The 26,512-nt window shown below is 46.4% G+C and overlaps 1 protein-coding gene across 2 annotated transcripts in view; it reads left to right on the top strand.

Annotated features, from left to right (window-relative positions):
- The window catches only part of ENPP6 (ectonucleotide pyrophosphatase/phosphodiesterase 6), a 113,726-nt gene that overhangs the window by 72,510 nt on the left and 14,704 nt on the right, over positions 1 to 26,512 (top strand). Inside the window, exons 3-6 of one of the 2 annotated variants that reach the window (XM_045785826.2) lie at positions 7,410 to 7,521; positions 16,274 to 16,415; positions 17,145 to 17,324; positions 20,100 to 20,237. In XM_045785826.2, coding sequence (XP_045641782.2) covers positions 7,410 to 7,521; positions 16,274 to 16,415; positions 17,145 to 17,324; positions 20,100 to 20,237 — 572 coding nt within the window. Of the gene's footprint in view, positions 1 to 7,409; positions 7,522 to 16,273; positions 16,416 to 17,144; positions 17,358 to 20,099; positions 20,238 to 26,512 lie in introns of both variants that reach the window. The other variant, XM_087856517.1, reaches the window with a different exon arrangement.

Here is a 26,512-nt window from a genome sequence, read left to right as displayed (position 1 = left end):
TTTAAAAACCGGATGGTAATGCAATAGAACTTTTGTACATTCTTGGTTTCCTATTAAAAAAATAACATTTATTTTTAGTAAACTTGGTTCAATTCAATAAATAATGGTAAGAATTAAAAGTCAACTATAATCCCTCTGAATCAGTCAGGAATTGTCTGTGGCAAATACTAGAAAATCTATCTAATAGTGAACAAAGGATACACACGTGGGAAATTGCATCACGTTACAAGAAGTACTTTATGGGGTTCATCTGCTTAACAACTTCATTTTAAAAACCCAGGCTTGTTATACCCTTTGGCTACATTTTAGCATATTTATTTGTTATCTTCATACGTTACCTCATGGTTTCAAGATGGCTGCTGTAGGTCTGGGGATCACATCCTCACAACGTGCATTCCAAACTGGAAAAGATGGAATGAGGCAGTGCCAGCAAAGCACTTTGTCTTTCATACAGAAGTATTTTCTTATATTCATTTCCTACATTCATGTTACATTCATTTCCACTCTTTTTGGACACAAATATGCTTTAAATATTTATAAAAATGATGGGACACCTGGGTGGCTCAGTTGGTTAAGTGTCTGCCTTTGGCTCAGGCCATGATCCCAGGATCCTAGGATTGAGCCCTGCAACAGGCTTCCTGTTCAGTGAAGAGCCTGCTTCTCTCTCCCTCTGCTGCTCCACCTGCTTCTACTCTCTCTTTGTCTGTCAAATAAATAAATTAAAATCTAAAAAATAAAAAAATATTTATAAAAATGATATTATCCTTTACACACCACTTACTAGCCTCTCCCCTAAAATATGCCAATAAACACAAATGACATAATGATTTTAATGCCTGCATATAATTTAACCATACCACTCTACCAAACATTTAAATTGTTTCTTGATTTTATATTATAAATAACAGCATAATAAAGATGCTTATATATACAGCTTTCTTAGAATATGTTCCTAGAAGTGATTTGCCTAGGGGAAGCATGCACAGAATAAAAATTGTGTAAATATCGCCTAACAACGCTATTTTCAAGGGACAAGAGGGACTCAAGAACTCACACCTCGGTATATGGCTCTTATTAGTGTTTTCCAAACACAGATATTGATCCATAGAGTACAGTGAAACCAATTTATGGATTTCTAATCAGTATTTAAAAAACCAGAATAGAATAGAACAAGAAAGTGTTAGCCTGCTTTGTTCATAGTCTGGTGAAACTTTTGTGTCTGCCGTGTGTGTTTCTGTGTGTGTCACGAAGCAATATGAGTATTTTGCCACGAGTTATGGACAAAATGTTTTTAAAATGTTCCTGTCAATGAGCTCTTCAGTCATGCCTTCTGGTTTCCAGCACCCATTTCTTTATTTTCTTTTCTTGTTAACTGCCTTGATAAGAAGTTTTACAACAGTAATAAATTGCAGCAGTGATGGCAACATTCCGGATTTGCTTCTGAACTAAATGAAAATGCATCCCATGATGTTTTGAAAAGTAGAATTTTCACTGTGGTTAATATCTAGCACGTCAGGGAAAGTTTCATTTCCTCTTTACATCAAGTTACATAAGGGTTTTCTTTTTCATTAATAAGGAGCTGGATTTATTTTTAGTTAACTGTTATGATTAAGTCCTAATTTTATTACTTGTGGTCAGATAATATGCAAGGTGGCCTATAAAATTTCTGCTTTTTGGAGGTGGGATTTTCTTTGTGGACCAGAATTTGATCAGGTTTTCTGTTAGGTGTGATAATATTGAATATTCTGTAATAATAAGATTAAAAATTTTCAGTATCTATTGAATCCAGCTTATTGATACTAACATTCAAATCCTCTATATCTTTAAATAAAACAAGATGAAATAAGAGAGGGAGACAAACCATAAGAGACTCAATCATAGGTAACAAACAGGGTTGTTGGAAGGGGGGTGGGTGGGGAGATGGGGTCACTGGGTGATGGACGTTAAGGAGGGCATGTGATGTAATGAGCACTGGGTGTTATATAAGACTGATGAATCACTGACCTCTACCTCTGAAACTAATAATACATTATATGTTAATTAATTGAATTTGAATTAAAAATTCAAATCCTCTATATCTTTATATAGCTATATCTTTTTTTTAAAGATTTTATTTATTTATTTGACAGAGAGACAGCCAGCGAGAGAGGGAACACAAGCAGGGGGAGTGGGAGAGGAAGAAGCAGGCTCCCAGTGGAGCAGGGAGTCCGATGTGGGGCTCTATCCCAGGACCCTGGGATCACGCCCTGAGCTGAAGGCAGACGCTTCACAGCTGAGCCACCCAGGCACCCCTATATTGCAATCTTTAAATCAGTGTCTAGAATGAAACATTATATATTGACCGTTCCTTTCCTCCAGCAACAATGAAAATGCTTTTCCTTCCTTCCCTGGCACTCTCCCCCAGTTTTTGTTGAAATAATTTGGAACTTTATATCCAGACTATTACATTAAAAGATTTTAAATATGCACCTCATTTTTCAATAAAATATTTTCACATAGCTACATTAATATTTATTACTTAATCTAACTATGTTTTGCCATGTTATTGTTTACTGCTATTTATTTCAAAACTCCATCTTCGTTCTTGGATTCTTTTATTTTGACTTGAGTCAAAATCAGTAAGCTTGAGTAAATCTTTATGGTACATAATTTCTGTCCTTGTATGTCTGAAATTGCCAGGTACCATTTTAAAATAATACCAAAAGTTTTGGAGTCAGATAAAACTAGATTCAAATGTCAGCTTTTTCTTGTGCTTGCCCTGTGAATGGGGAAATCTCTTTACTTTTCTGACTCAGTTCCTTGTGTGTACAATGGAGGGACTATTAGCTTACAGGATTAGTAAAGTTTATACCAAGTATAGTGTATTAACACTGGTACGTAGTAGTAAGTTAATAATAGATTGTCATTATTATTATTAATCTTTGTACGATACCATCTTTATTGAACATTATCCACATTTTAATACAGTGTTATGCATATTAAAGGTACTCCATTAAATTGTATTATTATTTAATATTTGAGATAATTTACATACAATAAAATAGATAGATCATATGAGTATAGTTTGGTGCATTTTTAAAATTGCGTGCATCTCTGTAACTACCACCCAAATCAAGATAAAACATTTTTCCATAGTCATTCTTCCTTTCAACCACTCCCTGTCCCCAGGAGCAAATGTTTTCTGATTTGTATTGTCATAGATTCATTTTGTCTATTCTCAGGCTTTATATAAATGGTGTCACACCATATATATTCTTCTGCATCTGCCTTCTTTAGTTCACTGTAAGATTTTTGAGTTACATTCCCTGTGTGGCATGCATCAGTAGTTTACTGTTTTTCACTGTTGAGTAGTATTTCATAGCATAAATATATCAAAAATTGTTTTTCCATTCTCCTATTTATGCATAGTTATTTCCAGTTTGGAGCTATTATAACTAAGGCTACCATGAACGTTTTGTACAAGTCTTTTTGTGGACATATGTTTTCATTCCTCTTGTGTAAGTATCTGGGGGGTGAAATTGCTGGTTCATTGGGTAATGTCTATTTGACTTTATAGGAAACTGGTGAACAATTTTATAAAGCGGCCGTATCATTTTACTCTCCCACCAGAAAATTATAAACGTTCTAGTTGCTCATCTTCACTATCATTTAATATTTTATAAAAATCTATTTTGAATTATAACCTTATCAACTGCTTATATTTATTGTTACATGGTATAACTTTTTCCCATCCCTTTCTTTTTAACCTGTCAGTATATTTATATTTTAAATTTTTTTCTCTTACAGATAGTATAGTATATATTTGGGTCTTAATTTTTTATCTAGTCTGACTATCTTTACCTTTTAAATAAAGTATTTAGTTCATTTACATTTGATGTAATTATTGATATGGTTGGGTTTAAGCCTACATCTTTGTATTATTTTTTAATTTGTCTTAACTGTTTTTATTCCTCTGTTGCTCATTTCTTGTATTCTTTTCCATTAATTGAATACTTTCAGAATTTTATTATATTTTCTCTCTTGATTTCAGATTTTATTGTTTTTTTTTTCCTAATGGTTACTCTAGACATACCAACATGCATCCTTAACTTATTCATGCTCTACCCTGAATTAATATTATATTATTTCACAATGAAGTTGGAGTTTTTAAAATTTTATAATGCCATTTGTCCACTTATATGTTTTTTATATTCTTATTGTCATCTGTTTTACTTAATATATATATTGTAATATATTGTTTTTCATTTTGCTTTAAATAGTCAATAATCTCTTAAAGAAATTTCTTTTATGGTTACCCTTTCTGGCCAATATTTGTGTCGTCTGCGGATCTGGTTCTGTTGAGTATTTTTCTCTTAATTATGAGGCATATTTTATTGCTTCTTAGTACATCTCATGATTTTTTATTATATGCTGAACATTATATGAAAAAGAACAGTAGATTGTGTAGCAGATGATATTTTCCCTGAGAAAAATTCATGCCTCTTCCTATGCCAGGCCTTTAGGGTGGAGGCTAAGTCAGTCTAATCTGTAGTTGAGCTGGGTCTGGGGTTTTCTGAAGCTTTAGTTAGATTTACTTTGCCACCAGTTTCAAATGTCATGAGGGAAGATAAGGATTATCCCTTTATCAGGCTTTGGAATTTGTCCAGTGGAGAGCTCGCTGTTCTTTACATGGAAAGTTTATGCTGCCTACTTTTTGAATCACTGAGTTCTTTTTCTCTCTAGCATTGTTCTCAACTTTCTGCAGCTTGGAAGTCCCTCTAATGTTCTGTCCCTAGCCGTTGATGAGCTGTTGCATTGCACTCAGTGGAGTGTTTGTGTACTTGAGGGAAATTTGTCTCCGTTCTCCTGTCCTACCCTTAGCCTTTAGTAGATGCTACTATGGTTCTGGAATGAGTTAAAGTTCATTGTAATTTTTAAGAATAAAAAATAAAAATAAAAAAATGGATCTACTTTGCCACATGTTCTATCTTTACTATAGAATTCTACATGTAACTAATCAATAAAAAGTTGTTTTATCCTCCTTTAACTTGAAGAAAGGGTAAATTTCTTAGGTGAACTATATCGCTATGGCAGTGTTAAGTCCAGATTCACTTTAATCCAATAAAATGATTAAGAGAATATATGATTGATAATATTAACCAACATAATTCTTATTTATTATACAGAAATACTTGTTGTTTGATATTACTGTGCAAACATAAAAAGGTGTGTTTCTTTTATCTGCCAAAACCATGTTCAAAATTCCATTACTTGCAAACTCATGATATCCATGTACCAGGTATGCCAGAAGCAGATACCTGACCATACTATATAAGGCCATTAAAGTTTTGAAAGATAGGCAGTGTTTTATTTGCTTCTGAACACTGATACTGAGCACAGAGTAGATGCAAAGAATGGCCTTCATACATAGTTGAGTAAACAGCTTTGCAAGAACAAAAAACATTCACAAATAACCTTCAACAAATGAAACATATGTCTAAAGTGCTATAACTGGTCAAGACCCCACTGGCATTTCTTTTTTTTTTTTTTAAGATTTTATTTATTTATTTATTTATTTGACAGAGACAGAGACAACCAGTGAGAGAGGAAACACAAGCAGGGGGAGTGGGAGAGGAAGAAGCAGGCTCCTAGCGGAGGAGCCTGATGTGGGACTCGATCCCAGAATGCTGGGATCACGCCCTGAGCTGAAGGCAGACGCTTAATGACTGCGCCACCCAGGCGCCCCCCCCCCACTGGCATTTCTTACCATAATGAATCTTTTTCAATAACCCATTGGCAGGATTTACTCTTGGGTCATCTAGCCTAATCATCTTACTCAACAAAAACCTTTGGAAGGGGAGCTGCCTGCCTTCTAGGCCTATCTAAATTGTCCTAAATAGCCCTTGTTCTCCCAAGCTACTGGGCAGAAAGAGATGGGTTCTCCCACAGAGCACTCATATTTGCTATGGTGTGCTGGATTTGCTAAGGAATTCTTGGAGGCTGCTCCACCTTCTTATAAATGAGCTGTAACGGACTAGCAGGTATACTCAGGAGTGGGTTTAGTGCATTTCCTGACAGAGACAGCCCTTTCCCCCCTACTCCCAACTTGTCCCACTTTACTTACCTCTACCTTGAGAAATCATTTTCTCTGGGCTATAAGGATGCTCACTATCTTGTCTCCTGACATCTCTTGTCCAGAACTTTCTTTTGTGTATAGTTCCCCACACTAACCTTGTTTCTCATCTCTGAACTTTTGCTTCTGCTTCTCTCTTTGCTTGGGACGTCCCTTCCTTCTCCACCTCCATCCCCTGACACATTGGCCAAATGCAGTTTATAAGACTGAGCCCAGCCTGGGGGTCCAAGGAAGGCTTCCAGGAAGAAATAATCCCTCAAGGAAATGCCCCTTGTCTGAGTTCCCACACCAGTAAGTGTGCATCTCATTTTAGACTTCACATATTACACTTTTCCCCTAAATGTCTCCTCCCACTAGACTAGATTCTGGGATGCTCCAGGATAGAGACCCTGACTGACACGTTTTTGTTTCCACTATGTCTGAACACAGTGACTAGTTCATAGCTGGTGCCCAGTGATACTCAACTAACTTAAACTGAGACTTGCTCATCCTTCTCCTGCCCTATATTTTGATAATAAGGTTGGTGTCTCTTCCTCAGAACAACTACTTCTACTTGTCCAGGGATCTGGGGCAGTGAAGCTGAGGCCATAGAAGCTCCTAACATCTGAATGCCCTTAACTCTTTATTTCATTTTGGGGTGCCTGGGTGGCTCAGTCGGTTGGGCCTTTGACTCTTGATTTTGCCTCAGGTCATGATCTCAGGCTCATGGGATCAAGCCCCACGTCGGGCTCTGAGCTCAGCACGGAGTCTGCTTGTCCCTCTCCCTCTGCTCTTCCCTCCACCCTCACATGCTCTCTATGTCTAAAATAAATAAATAAAATCTTTAAAAATACCCTTTTACTTCATTTTGGGAGAGGCAAAGTCACGTCTCAGAATCCTTGCTTTAATTCAGTGATTTTTAGGTTTGCTAATTTAGTGCGGTATTTCTAAGTCCAGTTAGACTACTGAAATATTTATTATTCTAGGACTAATCAGATACTACCTAATACTTGATTTTACAATAGACAAAGACACACTAGAAGCCTTAGCAGTTATGAAAAATCTATGGGAAAAAGTTTTAATTGAGACCTTTCTGTGTATGAATTAATTTTGTTTCAAATTGGGAAAGACAACATTAACCAATTTTGCTAGTCCCCATCATGGGACGCCAGTGTCGCATAGGAAGAGAACATCTGCTCCAGTTAAACAAAATTACAGTGAAATATTTTGACTAGTGGTGTTTGCTTCCTGAAATAAGCTCAAAAACCGACCTTAATTATTAAAGAAAGTAACCATTTACTATCTTTTTCCTTCTTAGGCTGTGAGGTTGAGATTCTTGGGGTCAGACCTACCTACTGCCTAGAATATAAAAACGTCCCAACGGATATCAATTTTGCCAATGCAGTCAGCGATGCTCTTGACTCCCTCAAGTAAGTGTCCCAAAGTTTTAGCCATACCATTGTTCTTCATTGTTTTCAGGACCAAGAATGAGTGCTACAGTGGATTAAGAAAGCTTGGTACAGGTGGAATAATGTCCCAGAGATGTGGTGAATCTCTTGCATGGTGACTGTTAACTACTACCAGAGAATAATTGTGAGTGAGTCATTTCAGGTAGGGGCACTCTTCGTGAATGTTGAATCGAGAGCAAGAAAATCCACAAGGGTTTGGGACTTTCTTCTTTATATTGATGGACAATCGAGTAGCAATATGAATGTCAACATCTCTCTAATTGAGATTTAGTGAATGCTTATATTTCAGAAAATGTTATTCTTTGGCTAGAAGGGGGGATCTGTGGTGAAATAAATTGAAAAAATTGCCTACTCTACCCTCTTCTTGGCATGTACAAAACACGTTAGCATTTTAGAACATAGAGCCTTTTTTTCCTCCCACATGGAACAATGACACAGAACTTTAAAAATGCAGAAATCATTAATGGTCAACAAGAAAGGTCAGGAGAAAGCCTCAAGGCAGCCTCAGAAGTCACTAGATGTGGAAGTCAAGATGGGAGACTCTCATTGGGGGCTCTCATATTTCCAGGGCTGGATTTGAGGTCACCTTGGCTGCTGAGTGGGTCTCCTGGGTGGGGTCAAGGCAGAAGACCCATAATAATCAGTTTGGAGACCAGGGAGGGACCGTTATCCTCCCAGGAGGAAGAGCTGGGCAGCCTCCGAGGGCCACCATATCCTAGGCACTGTGTACAGCTCACCAGCAGTAACCACATGGATCGGCCTCTAGCTAAGATTGCCCCAGATACAGAGTTGACCAATTATGAATCCCATTCTTGTCATCGCCATCCCAAACATTGCAGGGAGCAGCAGTCACGCCCACAGAACTATACAAAGAAAAAACAATACCCCTCCCTTCATTGCTTCTTAGAATAATTCCACTTCCGTGAAACCTACCTAGATGGGCCTTTGAGGCACAGGAAGGTTCAAGCTCTGACAGATTGGAGAGGAAATAGGTTTGAAATACTTAAAAATGGAGATGTAACAAATTTTAAAGTTTAGATTTTTTTCTGGAGGGAAGAGGGAAGGGACAGCGTCTGGAATGAACTTTAAATAAATATTATTAACTATTGAATCAATATTCTTCAACATATGGCTTGTAAATCATGTGTGTTATATGATCCTGCCTCCTACCGACTCTACTTTCTTTTCCTTGCCCACAAGTGCTGGAAAACCACACACACGAATATCGTGAACTGGAATATTGTGTTACAAATTAGTTTGTGCAAAGCAGAAGAGCAGAGCTGGAACTTTGGAATAGCTCTGTGTCTATACAGTGCTGTTTCCAACACATCCAAAATGCTGGCCACCCCTTCAGGCTATTGCCATGCTAAAGATGAACATTGAGAACATAGTTGTCATACAAATACCTCCAAATAACCCAACACTCTATTTGGGAGTGTAATCTTTTTCTCATTCTTCTTGCCTTGGCAGTTGAATGGTCCCCCACAGTATACAACTCCTTGTCCTGAGGCATGCAGCATGCTGGAGGAAGGAGTGCTGGGCTCCATTTCCTAGAGAAGTTTCTGTTTCTCTGTTTCTAGAGAAGTTTTTCTTTTTCCCTTTTCAAGTAACATGACAAAGCTATGGAACACTGGGGAATAACATCTTTACCTTAGAGCACAGCATTTAGAAAGGGGGAGGGTCATGGCGGGAGTGGGGTGGTAGTATGTATATGTACGTGTGTGTATCTTTTGTGTGTGTGTGTGTGTGTGTGTGTGTGTGTGTGTGTATTTAGCAAAGGCATTGGGCTCTCCTAGACAGAAAAGGCTACAAAGAACTGGAGGCCCAGGAAAGTGGTCCTGGGCTAGGCCTCTATCTGGTGTGACCTGGTGCTACCACATTGCTCAATTGGCACCATTCACGTTGCAGTCTGCGTAAATGGCCTTGAGCTCCAGGGGACGGCATTCACATAATCCACCAGTGAATGATGCTTCTGCAGTTGGGCAGTGCAGGCCTAGGCAGGATGGAGTCAGGCCGGTACAATTGTCTGGTGGGATCTTCATACTGTCAAAGCTAACAGGGCCACCAGAAACAGCCCCTGTGAATAGTGGTTGGAAAGATGGAGAGCCATCATTTCTAAAACTAGTCAGGGCTTGAAATGAGACAGAGAAGAAAGAGAAGAAAAACCCTAGGCCAGATGATACCTATTGCCTGTGGAAATTGTAAGATGAGTTAGGCTCTCTTGCAAAGAAAAAGAAGGCACCTTCTTTACCCAATCTATGCACCTTCCTCCCTCCCTCCCTCCCTTCCTTCCTTCCTCCCTCCCTCCCTCCCTTTCTTTCTTTCTTTCTTTCTTTCTTTCTTTCTTTCTTTCTTTCTTTCTTTCTCTCTCTCTCTCTCTCTCTCTCTCTCTCTCTCTCTAGCAGGGATGGGGAGAGGGAGAGAGAATCTTAAGCAGATTCCACACCCAGGACAGAGCCCAACGCCAGGCTCAGTCTCATGACCCTGAGATCATGACCTGAGCCGAAATCAAGAGTCGGACCCTTAGCCGACTGAGCGACCCAAGCACCCCCGACCTATGCATTTTTAGAACATGTCTCATAACCTTCTTACAAAGTAGAATAAAGAATTGACATTTGTGCACACCATAGTTAAGACCACTTTACATGTACCAGCTTATTCATGTAAGAATCTGACTCAAAGGAATTATGAATTCCCTTGGTGTGTGTGTTTAGGCAAAGATGTATTAATTATTTATCTTTCCATCAGATGGCCCCAAAAGAAGGAGCAAGTTTTAGACCCTATAGCTTATCTCTTGGCTTCTGTTTGGCTGTATCTCAAATTCCTAGCTATAATTTGAAGAGTGCTTAGAGTTCACACAAGTGTGCAAACACAGACATGCACGTGCGTGTGGGCACACACACACATTTCTCCTGATCAGTACTGCTTATAGGGTGTCTTTGTCCACTCTGCTATTAGTCTGAGAGGCAGAGAGAATGGGATGCAGGATAGATACACTTTTCCAGAAGGCAGTTAAGAATGACCTAGGGACAGCCTTTCGGCAAAGAGTCCAGCTCAGCCAAGAAGCCGCACAGTCAATAGGAAGGACTAGTCCAGTTTCCATGTTTGACCTGGGCATTGCCATCCGGTGCTCCTAAAGCTTTACTGACCCAGGCCATATCCAGGGTAGATGCCGCCTCGCACCTGCACGGCCTCTAGTGTAGACGAAAGGAGAAGGCGAGGAGAATTCGGGTCTTCAGCACCCATCTGCTAGCATTGGGTCAAAGGCGCTCTTGCCGTTGACCCATTCTGCTGTTCCGTCTGCTGTATCACACAGGTGTCGTCCTCCCCCTTACACGGAGCCGGCTGATTCTCCCAAAACTAAGTACGTTGCCTGAGGCCGCACACAGCTAGTGGGTGGTGGAGCCGGAGCCCAGTTCTGAGTGAGAATCGCCTGGACAGTTCAAAGTCAACTTCACGGCTCTCCTCCTGGTCTGCACCCATACCTCTAAGGCACCCTGAAACCGAATCAGACGGAGAGGGTGTAGGGGATGGCTCCTTAGCAAGGCTCCCCTGTGGGGCTGTGCTGGGCCTGGGGCTCATGAGGGCCTGAGGTGGACTGGCAGCCTTTGTGGGCTGCTCACTGCTTGACGTGTTCAGCAGCACACAGCCCCAGCCCCGGGCATGCTATGTACCATGCCACCACACGGGGACAGCGAGGCAACATCCCTGTCCACACAGCCACAACAGAAAGCACTTTGTGATCACATCGCTTAATCCATCCTCCTGGAAGTTCTGTTTGTAGTGCTTCGGCGGGCAGGAAAAGGGGCATGAGTAGTTCATCTGGGGGACAGGGTGCACGGCAGCAGCCATGACTGCGGTGACAGCCACATGCAGCCCTGACTGCCTGGAGGGACCAGGAGGCTGCTCCCAGTGGACTGCCTGATGCAGCCTCTCTAAAGGGTTGATTAAGTAACACCTGGGCCATGGGAGCAGTGGACACAGCTACTGTCCATTGTCAAGCTCCAGGTTATGGAAAACAGCTCCAAAGGAATTCCTTTAGGATCCCAGAACCTCAGTGGAGGCTGGTGCCTATGAAGGAGTGGGACAGATGACGAGATGGTTCTTCCCACAGACCATGGGTCAGCTGGTTGCAAATGTCCTGGCCTTTGTCCCTCCTCCCCATGGACTCTGAGGGAAGGGGCTCAGCGCACAAGCAAAAACCATCCAGGGGCATCTGGAAGGAAGAGAGAGATGGAAGGCATCTTCTTCCCTTTGCCTCCATTTGGCCATATGTCAAGCACTTTTCAAACATTAGCTCATTTCATACCCAGTGTAGCCCTCTGTGGAGATTCTTCACATGGCACATCGAGGCTTCCAGATATTTCTGCTGTTCTTCTGAGACCTCTAGGATAGCAAGGTTCACACCTTTTTTTTTTTTTTTTAGGATTTTATTTATTTGTGGGGCGCCTGGGTGGCTCAGTCGTTAAGCATCTGCCTTCGGCTCTGGGTGTGATCCTGGAGTTCTGGGATCGAGCCCCACGTCGGGCTCGTCTGCTGGGAGCCTGCTTCTTCCTCTCCCACTCCCCCTGCTTGTGTTCCCTCTCTCGCTGGCTGTTTCCCTCTCTGTCAAATGAATAAATAAAATCTTTAAAAAAAAAGATTTTATTTATTTGACAGAGTGAAAAAGCACAAGCAGGGGGAGCAGCAGAGAGAGAGGGAGAAGCAGGCTTCCTGCCGAGGATGGAGGCCGACACGGGGCTCGATCGCAGGACCCTGGGATCATGTCCTGAGCCGAAGGCAGATGCTTAACTGAGCCAGCCAGGTGCCCCGAGGGTCACATCTTTGAACCCAGATTTGTCTAATTCCAATGCCTCATCAAAGTATAATTTTCAAAATTAAGCCTGTGTCATGTGCTCAATATATACATATATGAGAATTATGCCGAAGTTCAAATTACTTTATTGCTGAGGGAATCCAGGAATGACCAGGCTGGTTAAATGGAGAATATGAGAAACACACACACGAAGGAAAAGAATGATGGAGGATGACGGCATACGATTATCGTGAGATGCAGAAATGCTTCGTGACTTAGAGGACAATCAGACCATGATCTTTGGGACTGCCTTCTCCATCAGGCAAAAAGAACCTTCATCTTACTGATTTCTGACAGGTTAACAACTAAGTTTACACAGTCCGGGCTCGAGTTGGTCATAGAGTCTGGTTTCTTAGACACCACTCTTGTAGCACACAGGAACAACAGGCAGCTGTTTTGGGGGCCTAATTTCTAAGTTTTGGATCATTCTTCTTAACAGTTGATATCTTCAACCATCCCTTTGAATTGTCCCCCATTTCTCTCTCCCTAAATCTTCTCTTTCCAACTCACATCAGTAAAGAAAATGAATGTGAGGTCATGAACTTTTACACTGAAAAGAGATCTGGACAGCATCCTAAGATGATGGGGGACCTGGGTGTCCCTGAAACCCTAGGGCTGGGGGCTCCTCGCAGCTCTCAAGTACTGGGCCAACAGCCACATGTCCTTTTGGCTCAGTTCCTGGACCCCTAAAGCTATAAATTATAAATGGCCAACAACAAGTCTGCAGGCATTTCCACCCATCGCTCCTCACCCAGCTGCTCCATTACAAATGAGCTGACCTGTGATGGAGACCAGATCCATGTGGGAAACAGCTGGCGACCAAGAATCCGTCCTCTAAACTCCAAACAGGCAAGAGCGCTCTGCCCTTGAAGACTCGGGTCTCTAATGAATCGACGAAACTCCAACCTAGAAGTCTTTTCCAAAGGCATGTGCATAAATCCCTGAGTCGCCAGCATCTCAAATCCAGTGTTCCTGGCACCTGGGATTGACAGCTTCTTCAAAGAAAGCCATCAGGTAAATCTGTGACACTGGCTCCCCGATCACACAGAGATTTGTGGATATGGTGGCTGCTGCGTTAAGGGAAGTGTCTACAACGCAGTGACCTAAAAGCATGTCATTGAACTTGAATGCAATGGTCAGCCTGTTTGTGCAGTTTTCCCCCATGCAAGCCCCACGCTGGAAGTGTGCACACTTGAACACGGGGCACGCTGCGTGAGTGTGCACATCTGGGCAGCTACAGAGGCAAGTGCATAAAGCAGCTAAAGACTGAGGCCCATCGGAGGGAAAGATGTGATGAAAGTTTCCATTATGTTCATTAGTTTATCCGTGCAACGAACACGGGCCTCACAGAAGTTTAGGGATGTGTATGAAAATGCCATTACCTAGCGAGAAATGTACCCACCGCCCACACACTTGCGGGACCCTGCAGTGACTTTTTGTTCTCTGCTGTCTATAGATGGATGAGTCATTCACAGATTAGCGAGTGTGAATAATGATAATATCACTTTTGAAAAACACCTGACCCAATCCCCGTTGTGGAGGAGGGTGGTAATGGTATTTATTCAAGAAAGGCCAGTTTGTTTTGTTCTAAAAAGAGAAAACACGTGACTAGCAATTTCAGTAACTTGAAACCAATGTGCTCCCAAAACTGTAAATGAAGTGCCCTCAGGGTACACAGTCAACCACCACAGGGTCATTAAAGGGAGTGCCCTTGGCAAGTATGACCGTAAGGAAGGGAGACGCTAGGCAGACTGTCCTCTGGAAACCATCCCCAGGGCCGTGAATGGAGTAGATGTGGACTTTCAAAAGCCCAGGCTGGTAGAATGTTCTGATCTGGGAGATTCACGTTTCCACTTGTAGCTATGTCTGTGAGACCTCGAGCAAGTCCTAGAATCCTTTCTGGCCTGTTTCCCCACCTACAAAATGTACAGATGCTTTTCTATATGGAGGCTTCACACGGGAGTTCCAGAAATCTGAGACACATCCAGCCCACAGACGTGGAGCGCTGTCCGTCGAGAAGGGTGAGATTCTTACAAGAGAATAAGGACCATTTCCACAAGAAGTTCAAGCAGAATGCTGCCCCATTGGTGTGGGCCATTGAGTTCCTGGTGGCTGTGGTCAGGGTTTTGGAGTCAGCCCAATGTGGGTTGGAGTCCTGGCTCCGTCCCTCACTGGCTGTGTGATGCAGGCAACTGTATCGAGCTCTCTGTTCAGTGCCTTCCTATCTGAAAGGGTTGCTGTGAGGATTAAATGATGAATGAAAAGCCTTCAAAATAGTGCCTGACCCAGAGCAACTGTCATTTATGGAGCACTTACTATTAGTACACTTTCATCTGATCATTATAGAGCTCCTACTGTATGCCGAATACAGCAGGCTACAGCTGAGAGACAGTGGAGGACGAATGGCCGTCCCCCTAAAGAACGTCACAGCTTAGAGGGGGGAAGGAACATCAGCAGGCTGCTACAGGCCGGCATGGAAGAGCGTGACCAGGAGATGAGCCTAGAGTGGCCCAGGGGCTCCGGAGGGCCTCCCAGCTGAGCCTGCGGCATCAGAGCCGACTTCTGGAAGGGGCACCATCTGCTCTGAGACCTGGAGGATGAGTGGAGCTGTGTTTAACTCTGCCCGTGCAAACCACACTCTCTGACCTCCTGAGAGGCGCTTCTCCCTCCTCTGCGATTGCAAGACCCGAGGCACAGCAGGCTCTGAGGACACACATTCTTTCACTGCTCCTGTTCCCGGTGCTGAGGCAGCCACATCGGGAGACACCACGCCATCTCGTTTGTGTGTGTGCCTTTAAAATACAGTTTTTCAAGAGAAATCAGGCAATCCACCGAGAGTATTGATTATTAGCTCTTGTAAAGTCCAAGCAAAGGAATCAGCTGTAAGTTCTCTTGCACAGCGTCAGCTCTTGTCGGTTACTGTTACTGCTCCCATCGTCAGCATCGTCGGCATCTTGACCATTGTTCTGTTCGGGGGCTCTAGGGGGAGTCGTGGGCCAAGCTCGAGCTGGGGAGGGAGGGATGGGGGAAAGCACTGTGTGGAGGGGGGTGTATTCCACGGCCTTTTTCTCCCCTCCCTCCCTGCCTCCGCAGGCCTCCTACATCAGTTGCAATCACTAGTTCCTGGTCATTCTCAGGCCAGCATCCAGGGCTTGGGTTATCAGTGCTCTGCCATTATCAGTGTCATCAGCACTCTGGCCGAGAGGGAGAGTTTTTCCAGAACCAGGGTCTTCCTGGGACCCCCCCGAAGTATGGTCACTGTTAGAATTCAATCTATGTCCACACTGGAGATGACCCTTCATAGAATAAATGTCCCCATAGAAGTGTCCGCTGACAGCAGGCCCTGAACACTAACCTGTTGGCCTCCCCCAGGGTGCCCTCCTAAAGCTTCTTCCTAATCTTCCCAGTCGGTTAAACACACAGTCTGCTGTTTTATTTAGATAGTTCCTTCAGGTCCAGCAATAATCGAAGTTGTTATTTGAATGATTGCTTCTCGTTGTTCTGATCTTACGACAACAGCGGGTGGGAGAGTAGAGCTCTGAGAACTGTCCCCTGCCTGTTACCACCCCTTCCAGCTCTTGGTGCATACCGAGCGATGCCCCATGAGGCCGGAGGAGAGATGCCCCGTACACATGCTCCCTGACCGTTGCCCTGAGGTGCTCAGGACTGGCACGACTTGATGCAGTAGTTATGTTTCCCCCTTGGAGATCACTGTTCATTTTAAGGTGTCAGCTTTGCCTGGCCCACAGGCCAGGGATCTGGGGACGCCAGTGCCTTCCGAAAGGACTGCTGAGTGAAGGGGGAGAAAGCTGGTGAGGGCCTCCCTCAACCGCATCTCTCTCACTCTGCTTCCTCCAGGAGTGGCCGGGCCGACCTGGCAGCCATATACCATGAGCGCATCGATGTGGAAGGCCACCACTACGGCCCCTCGTCGCCTCAGCGGAAGGACGCCCTGAAGGCCGTGGACACCGTCCTGGTGTACATGACCAAGTGGATCCAGGTAACTGAAAACAAGGACCACGAGGCTGATCTTCCCTCTTGTCACTTTCTGCCTTCGTGGCTGTCATAGCCCCTCAACACCTTCTTCTTACTGCTGTTAGCGGATGAGGCCGGCACCAGGCTGGGATGGGTCTCTTTTCTTCGTACAACCCTCGTCAGCTACCGGGCGATCCCTTGTTTTACGATTAGTCCGGCAGGACTGAATGACCAGATTGGCATTCTTCCCTGGCTTAGCTGGCCGGACGGCCCAGTTCTTCACCACACCTAGTAAGTCTGTGAACCAGGTTCAGGCGGGCATGGAGAGCAGACCTGGGTTCTGTCCCTGACCCTGCCACCCCCTTGCTGGATGACTCTCAAGGGAAGACTTTGCTGGGCTTTATTTTCCACATCTGTAAAATGGGTGAGTGACAGCTCCCATCTTACCACACAAGTTTGCTGAAAGAGCCGAAGGAAATGAGAACAGAGAAAGTAGCTTGAGCAGCTCAAGGCCAGGAGGGATGATTTCCAGCACTACCGGAGAGGGAGCGTGATTTCACATTGCCCTCCCCGAAGTGCTTCTGCGCTGATGTCCCACGGGTCTCATCAGGGCAGAACAGTAGCCGATTCAGTTGGTGACTGAGGAAGTATCCTTTCCCTATAACTTACGGTTTAAAACACTGGTTTATAGGACCTTCCAGAGTGAGCACGTCTTTGTCTGGGCGCTGTCCTGATGGCCTTTGTCCGCCCACAGGAGCGGGAGCTGCAGGACCACCTCAACGTCATCATCTTCTCAGATCATGGAATGACTGACATTTTCTGGATGGACAAGGTGATCGAGCTGAATAAGTACATCAGCCTGAATGACCTGCAGCAAGTGAAGGACCGAGGACCCGTCGTGAGCCTCTGGCCGGCCCCTGGGAAGCACTCTGAGGCAAGGAGCGCCATGAGGGGCGGAGAAGGACGGGTGGGTCAGGTGAGGGGAAGGGAGCTGAACACGCCCTCCTTCCCATCACCGTGCACTTCATCTTTGCCCTGGGGCTTTAGTGCTGAAGTAGAGAGCTGTGCTGGGAGCTGGGCCTCCAGAGGCACGTGACCTATGCGCTGCTCGCCTGACCTCTGCCAAGTAGCCCATCCTCCTGCGTCTGTCTTCTCTTCTCTGCGGTGGGCATGATGGTATCTGCTGCACAGGTGTGCGTGGGAGTTCGGTGAGATAAAGGGCGTGCGGTGCTTAGCATGGGAAGCTCTGAGCCCTTTAGTAGGGCTATTTTGTTATTAGCCCAAATGCGGCACATCTCAGGCAAACCTGGGGGACATCGGATGCACAGAGGGAGTGCTCTTTCTCTGGAACAAAGCTGCCCATCTGATCTGTTTTCATCAGGGCAGTGGAGATAAGCAGGTGATGAATGAACAGAGGCTGAGGCCGTGCGTGCCAGGGGTCAGTGCCTTATCTAAGGGGGCACGCTGCTTGGCTGCAAATCCCAGCCCAGTCACGGACTGGACACCCGCAGCTCCCTGACCCGGCCCCTCTGCTTCTTCTGTGTCCGTGTGGGTGACGATGGCATCACAGCTGCCCTGTTGGGCTGCTGGAAAGCCCCCAGAATCATGCTGGGCCCACCTCAAGGACGACGTATGTGCCACTTATCACAATGAGCTCCGTCGCAGGGGGGTATGCCCAAGAGGGTGCTCCCTATAGTCACTGCCCTCCAGGAACTCAGCGCCCTGAGATGGCTAGACTTTACTTACCCTTCTCTCCAGCCATAATTACCTGCAGTACATGATGAGAAAATGAGGAGCAAGCAGCATCTTTGTCCACCTGCTTCGCCCCGAGTTGCCTCGTCACCTCCCAGGGCAAGCTCTGGGGCTTCTGCCCACTCCCAGAGAAAACTTCGTGCTCTGGGCCAGGACACGGGTCCCTTCCTTGGGGAAGGCTCAGCCTGCTGCCTGTGGAGGTGCCAACCACAGGTGCCCGGAATTGGCCTAGGATGCCTGACGTCTGCACCTACCCTCCCAGCCCGGATGTGGTTGACAACGGACGCTCGTTGGTATGGATGGACACTGCGTGCAGGAGGCCGGGCTCTCTCCGCTGGTCCTTTCAGCCTCCTCCTGCCCACTCCCATGTAAAAGTCTGAGAGCTGTCTGTTTGGGGGTTGAGCAGCACAGCTGCCAGCAATGCCCCTCCTCCCCAGCCTCGTCCCATTTCCTAGGTGGCTGCCCCTTTTTCTCAAGTTCCATGGGCAGGGAGTGGAGGCGCTGACCATTTGTACGGCAGCCCCATGGAATCCCTCAGCATGAAGCCGGGAGGAGTACTCCACACATTGGCAGGTCCCACAGAAAATGGCTTCTTGCAAAGAAGTTCTGTTTCCTTGGCAAGGAGGGTCATCTGCATCTCCAGCTTGGCACGCGGAGACACGCTGCCTCCAGAATGCTCGAGCATCAGCTCGTAAGGGCTGCTCCCAGCGCCACAAGCAAGCCAGGCGGTTGTAAGCCGCCTGAAGCAGTTGGTGGATTATTCGAGAGTGGGGGCTGTGTTTGGGTGACAGTTTGTCATGTGACGGACACAACAGTTTGGGAGACCTGGTATGTGTCAGCAGATTTTTCACGTATCCAAAATTTTTGTGCAAATGCGTCCTACTTTCCTTAAGAACTATGGATTTTCTCAAGTAGGAAATTGTAACTCGTGGGGTCATCAGGAACTCTCTACTAAAACGCCTCAAGGCTAATTTTTCTCCAGATCTGAGTTGAAAAACCCAATTTTATATTCAGTTCTACCCAGGAATATGGGTCTGATTTGGCTGAGGGCCAACAGGTCAACATCAGCCAGTTGATTTTAATGTCAGCCGTCAATATTTAAGCTGCTGGCAAATACCGGAAACGTGCAGAGTTTACGCCCTCGTCATGCAATCAGTGATGAGTGAACGGCAGACAATTCCTGGTACTTTTAAGACTCCGGTGTAGGTAAGACATGCTCTAGGTCAGCTCAAAGAACAAAGCCCTTTCTTTGATCGTAGTGGCATTTCGCATCAGGCAGACCAGCGCCTCGTTTGCCGTTTAATTTTCCTGTAGCATGTTCGGCCTATATAAGCTTTTGTAATTTGTTTGTTAACTACTGAGTAGACACATTATTATAAAATATTAGAAAGTATACAGTTGTCATTTCCATAATTGTCCTGATCGTTTTGCCGTACGCGTTCTTTAGTTTTATAGTTATTCAAACATCACATCGTAATAATACTAATCTGGTCTGTATTTTTCTGCAACTTGCTTTGTCTTCTCAAACTGGGATCCCCGAGATGCTTGCAGGCGTTCTGTGCAGGGTGAGCCTCCGCTCTTCGTTGCTGTGTAGGACTCCACCACCAGCCACACAAGTCATTTCTCCCTTCCGCAGGTGCCGGGCATTTGGGCTGTTCCAATCTGCAGTATCTATCCCTCTGTGTGCCTCCTGGTGCACGAGTGTGAGGGTTCTCGCTAGGTCCCTGGGGGCCAACTTGTTAGGTCATGGGGTGTGTGGATCTTCAGCCTTAGGAGATGGAAGCCACCTTGTTTCCTGAGACATCCAGAAGTTTCTCATTCTTCTGTAGTCAGACCTGTCAGGTGTTTTGGTAATTTCTTTGGTCTGTAAAGTTCTCCCTCTCCTCCAGGTGCAATAAATATGCACATACAGTTAAGAAAGAGAATGCGAAACTTGTCCCTCTTGTTATCTTTGCAGGTCTATAACAAGCTGAGGACGGTGGAACACATGACAGTCTACGAGAAAGAAGCCATACCAAGCAGGCTCTACTACAAGAAGGGGAAATTTGTCTCTCCTCTGACCTTAGTGGCTGATGAAGGATGGTTCATAACTGAGGTAATTGTAAAATTATGACATGTGTTCATTATACAAACTCTGTCAAACACCCAAAGATAAATAATTACTTGGCTTTTGCCCTCAAAAGATTTTGTTTTCACTTAAATGTCCTTCGTGGCATGACTTCCACCTTTAGAGACACAAAAGGCTTAGGTGGCTTTGCAGACACAAACCGTTGATGTGGACCCACAGTCACAGTTTAGACTTCGTGGCTCCAGACTCGCTATATTTTAACAAACTGCCCTTAACTCAATTACCCAGGCTTACGATGTAACCTATTCAGTTTAAAGTGCAACAATTACTTGAGCCAAAGCGATCGATCGCTGCAGGGCAGAGAAAGTCAAGGCGAGGCTCAGCTTTGCTTTCACCTTTAAGAGAAGTGTTTGGCAAACACAGCTCCAGAGACCCAGCTTCCCCAGTTAGCCAGCTTGATTTTACAGAGGGGAATATCTTGCATCTGGGGTCCAAACCCTCACTGCCTTGGACAGGAATGACGTCAGCAGCTCCTGCCTGCCTGCTTTGACAGCAAGCTCACGAGGCTCCGGGATCAACTCCTGACCTCGGGCCAGTGTGGGAGGGCCCCGGCCTTCAGGGGAACCGCGGTCAAGGCCTATCTAGAATCCGTTTGCAGAGAGGCCGTGGCTTATCATAGACGTGAGTTCACAGATGTCTTGCAAACAGACCAGCCTGCAGGGTGAAAGAGAATGACAGGTGTTGGCACATGGGGGTCATTGATCGACGCCCATGAAGTCAAAGGCCTAGGACTAGCATTTATCTGCCAGAGAGAGGGCAGGTGGTGATCAGGAGAAACACGGATCAGGCAGATGGGTGGAAGTCTAGGGACCTCGTTGTGGAAGAAAGAGTATTCCTTGACATGAAATCCGGTCACCGAGGAGGACTGAGTCATTCCTGTGTGCTCTCAAAGAAAACATCTGGTCACCAAGGAAACAGCACAGACCGGGTCAGAGCTGTCAGTGTGCACAGTCCTGAGGCCAAGCGGGGCCCATCAAATCAGCGGACGTGGGCTTCCACACCATGTGACTGTAAGTTTCCAAGAAGGCCCCTCTGCCTCTCATGCTTGTCTTCACTTTATCACACTGTTTGGTGTTTGCCCGGAGTGAGATTATTCCAGGCCCACGGCGTTTTCATGGACAGTGATTTGCTCACGGCTTTGCACTGAACACCCGACTGCGAGCAGTCAGTCGCGTCACCTGCATTGGCACCTGTTCGACTGTATTCCATAAAGCCAGCTTCCCCAAGTCATTCAAAAGGGCTTGCATTTTGAAACTTTCTCAGTTTAGGAAATTCTGGTGGAATGACTTTGACTTTTCCAAAGCAAAGAGACGATGACGGTCCGTCTCGTTACCTGTCACTCATTTCTCACTATGATTATGTGCATCTCCTGTTTCCTTTCTCATATTGAGCTGAAACCAGTGCACCAAGAAGCTGGTTCATGGTAGGGAGGGCGACAGAGGTGATTTGGGGTAATTTATGGAAAAGTAGTCTTGGGTGGGGAGAGTGGCAAAGCCAGACTCGCTGTACAACGAATGGGATGCCATCTCCATTCCAGTGGGAGAGGCCCCAAACCCCGCAGTAGGGTAGGATGGGCACACTAGCTCTGAGTGCTTTCTGGAAGGTAAGACTCCTGGCAGTAGCACACCCAGCAAGGAGATGCATGTTTTCCAGTGAGTGACTTAAACACAGTGGTGGGATCTGGAGATCAGCCTGACGCCCTTGGTTATCATTCACATACCACTTGAATGCATGTGCCTTAAATAGTAAAGACTTATTACCTCATGTAACCAGAAGTCGACATAGACCGTTCTGGGGTTGGTTCATCCAGCAGCTCAGTCATCTCAATCATATCAAGTCTCCGAGTCAGTTCTTCTGCAGTTCTTTTGGCTTTCTCTTCAGGATCACAAGATGGCTGCTGCAGCCCCAAGCATCACATCCCTTCAGGTCATCCCAAAGCAGAAAAGAAGGGGTGTGGCTTCTTCTTGTATGTCTCCTACTTTCATTACAGAGCAAAAATATAACCCTAGAATCAGTCAGATGCCGGTTTCAGGGGACTCTGACAATAATAAAACTTGGAGGGGTCTCTTTTTAAGAAAAGAATATGTAATTATGAAAATAAAATTAGCTATAGGGACTCAGAAGAGACGCATGAGAGTGAGAAGCCCTGATGCTTAAGCTTCTCTAACTGCACTGCTAATCCACTTCTGCCCAGACCCCACTAGCAAGCCCCCCCTTAGGTCTCATCCGGAAGCAGCAGCATGGCTAGAAAATTCCTGCCTCGAGTCCGCTTTGGTCCTGAGATCTAGCACTATGCTGCAATGCGGACCGGGGGGCCATGGTCACAAGACAACTGAGACGCAGAGGCTGCAGAATGAGGCACGCAAGGTCCCTGAAATTTAGTCACAAAGAAGGGAGGTGAGACGAGAACGAGGACAGACGTGCTGGCTGGCTGGCAGCGGCCCACTCACAAAGCCCAGTGACAAGTCTGATGGGGCCTCATCGCCTCCCCGACCTCCCCACGCCCCTCCGCTCTGCACTGAGGGTCCAGGCACCTGCTCTCCTGCGGGAAGCCTGCGGACGTACGTGTCTGCTGGGAGCCGGCCACACGCCCATCACACACCATGTTACGTAGTCCGTTACGTTATATTATCTTTGTATGTACGACACGGTCTACAACACACACAGACGCTCGTGTGAATCAGAGCTGAGTCAGGGAGTTAACAGGGGACCCAGTTAACTGCATGGCTTAGGGAGCGGGGAGAAGCCACCAGAACAGAAAGGAAGAATGCCTAACGACTGACGATTACTTGCAAAACTTTTTAAAAATGTAGAATCATCTCAAAAAGGAAATTCAATTTAAATATTTGAAGCAGAAAGTGTTTGGTTTGCTTTTTTTTTTAAAGAAAGAAACCACAAGGAAGATCAATAGGACGTGAAAAAATACGATTCTGAAAAGTTCTGAAAAGCAGCCAATTCAGAGAGGGAAGCACCGTCAGTTACATACATTAATGTAACTTCGAGCGTCTGTCGCATAAAAGCACAAATGTTTCTCAGAAAAATCATGGTTGTCCCTGAGTCCTGAGAGAAATTAGATGCCTTTCAGTCACTCCTTTTTGTACTTTAGTTTCCTAGACTGAATGACCAGGACTGAATGAATAGACTGAATGAATGAATACCTTTGTCACTTTACTCCTGTCCTTGAATTCATGGACTTTTCAAGGCTCACAGGTAAAAATTACAATTTCAGATTCTACCTTGATACACATGGGGTTTTATCTCTTTGTCTTCTGAGAAATTGTCAAGATGAGTGAGCATTTCTTTCTCGTTGCCTCGGTCCTTTTTGTTTCACATCTTTCTGTTGTTCATTATACTTCCTTGACTGCAGAGGATGGAGAACCGCACTCGCTATCCTTGTTCCCGCTCGGTGCCGCGCTGTTCGTCCCCCACTTGGCTCTTTGCCGAGCCTCTCCCCACGCGGCAGAAGGACGCTGTGCTTTGCAGCGTGACCTGCACAGCCCGCAGGGCACGTGTGCGGGTGCGTCCGCGCCACACGGCACTCTGCGTGCAGCAGGGCCAACTTCTCAGGCCTGAAAGCAATCTCTCCGGGTCTGGGTTTGGACGGCCGAGGAGTCTTTTTGCTGATTTAGACACTATTAGAAAAACAGCTGAGTCAGGACAAATTGGTGCTGACTGAGGCCAATAAAATAGAATCCCGTCTCCCCTTCCTTTCCCTCTACGGCCGCCACTCCGCAACATCAAGACTCGGCTTCCCCGGCAGCAGCGCCGCTCCCATATAAACACCAACTGTTTGCTACCACTCTAAGTTTTACAGACTCTAAGGCCGCTGCTCTACCGGGAAGACTTAATCGAGTTCATTTTTTTAAACGGTCACTTAGAGAGCTGTCCCTGAAAAAGATAAAGACCGGGAAGCAGGTTGCACCTGTCACCTGGAATTGCACAGTTACGCAGGGTGGCTGCTGTGGCTGCCGCAGAAGAGCCAGCTCCCTGGCCAGCGGCCCCCCGTAGCTCGCTTCTGCTCCCGCGTTCCTTAATGTGTGGACTGGATTGCCGCCCGCTGCCGGTCCTCGCCCTGGCGCTCCTCCTGCGAGGGCAGCAGTCTGAGGCGTCCGTATTCCCAGAGGACTGCCTAAACATGGAGGGTGGAAAAATCCAGGCCACCTACCTAGGTCAAGCCCTGGCCTGTCCCACCTGCCAGGCTCCTTTCTTCAAGGGCTGCCTAAGTGCTGCCCCCATCCCATCTGTCTCCCTAAGACCTGGTCCTGTCCTGTGGAAGCCTCTTTGCTTGTGCTTGCCAGGGGTCAAAGGCCACACCCTTCACCAGCCACCCCACTTCCCAGTCCCAAGGTTTCACTCGCCCATGCTCTACCCCCCACCCCCTCCAGGGGGCACCTGCAGTGGGGCTGGACATGGGCTCCTCCCCATCTGGTGGGCCAAGGGCCCTCAGGAGGGAGGCTCAGTGATGCTATGCGTCCTTGGCCTGTGGGATAGTCAGGAGCAACACAGGAAAATGCAAAGTGGGCAAATGCTGAGGGTAGTTTCCTCCAAACTCAAGTGCATTCTTCCATCCCCCCCTTCCTCCATCCATATGCAGCACCCCCCCACCTGCCCCCTGCTATCCAGAAGCAGAGTGTTCCTCTGAAACCCTTCATACGTAGGCAGAAATGGTGCAAAGCGAAGAAGCAGTTACCACTACTTCATATGGAAACATTTTCGAGCGTTCCCAAACCCAGAAAATCACCTCTCCTAGGCTTTTCATTTTTTTTTTTTTTTAAGATTTTATTTATTTATTTGACAGAGAGAGACAGCCAGCAAGAGAGGGAACACAGGCAGGGGGAGTGGGAGAGGAAGAAGCAGGCTCCCAGCGGAAGAGCCCGATGTGGGGCTCGATCCACAACGCCGGGATCGCGCCCTGAGCCGAAGGCAGACGCGTAACGACTGCGCCACCCAGGCGCCCTCTCCTAGGCTTTTCTGATACCTTAGGTCCCATCTTGCTACGGACACACAAAATCATTCGAAGATAAAGCACAGGGGCTTTCAGTCACAGTTCGAAGCTCTGGTGGTGCCTCGAAGTCAGGGAAGGAGCTGGTCCGTGCGCTCCGCGGCTCGGGGGCCTGCCGTCTCTACAAAAGCCAGTGCTGAACACCGTTTCGCTTTTCACCCTTCTTAGAAGCGAAGACCCTCCTCAGAGTTCTTTCACTTTAGCTACTAATGTGGTAGCTCTTTTGTGAAAGCCAAGTGGTGTAGCTCGAACTCTCAGAAAGCGGGGGTTACCTGTACCTAAAGAAATCAGCCAGTACTCAGCAGGCTCTTGTAACATCAGTCAGAACCCTGGGGGCGCCCTCTCCTTCTGGCCCCCACCTGTCTTTTAGCCTGGCTCAAACACCAGCCCTCCCATGAAACAGCCCGCTCTCCCCTTCGTTTCCTCCCTCCCGGAATCCTCACGAGCTGGACCCACTCCCCCACGTGCTCCATCTGTCCCTCTGCTCCTGTGCTCTCCCTGCCTGCCGTGGAAACTCCTTGCGGGCTGCCCTGTGGCGCCTCCGCCCTTATTGTCCTCCGTGGCACGTGGCATGTGGCACGTGGCAAGGGCTCGGTCCGCGTTTGTGGAATATGAATTACTAAGTGATTTAATAAATATTAAGGCAGTTGATCCCGGGTTACTTATCACAGGCTGTTCACTTTGTCAGTTTGTAAATCAGTAACCAAGTAAACGGGAGAGGTCGGCTGAGTCAGGAAAGCCCTTCCTTTGGGCTCATTATTAGCAGTCCGCGAAGAGATTTCAACAGGGAGAGGGTGTTCAGACCAGCGATGGCAGTTCTCCGAGCTTCAGCGAGCCCACAGCTGGAGCCCAAGCGTGGGACACAACAGCTCTCACCAGACACCGCCCCCGATTCCCTGCCTGCTTCGGGGCCGAGTCCTGTAGCCTCTCCTAGATGGTGGCCCCCTCATGCCACGGTGCTCAGGAAGATAGGCTGGGGCCCAGCCTGGTGAAGGGCTGTGAACCATGGTGTTCGTTCTTGATCTCTTGGGCTCCTGTCTGAGGGGAGAGAAATGCAGCTAATCTAGGCCCGAGCTTCTAAGGGAGGCCAATATTTGTCTCGAGGAAAGATTTATTTTGAAAACTGGCAAGGCTCAATTCTAAGGCCTGCGGTTGAATGGCAGTTAGGCGTGGACCCAAAATATTTGGGGAAATCAAGACAAGCTGGAAAACGTGGCTTCTGAGTTTTTGTGGCAGCTGG

This window comes from Ursus americanus, chromosome 27 (genome assembly GCF_024610735.1).
Source record: "Ursus americanus isolate L20-20 chromosome 27, mUrsAme1.1.p, whole genome shotgun sequence".
NCBI classification, from domain to species: domain Eukaryota; kingdom Metazoa; phylum Chordata; class Mammalia; order Carnivora; family Ursidae; genus Ursus; species Ursus americanus.
The sequence above is the reverse complement of the archived record's forward strand: the minus strand, read 5'-3'. Positions and strand labels throughout refer to the sequence as shown.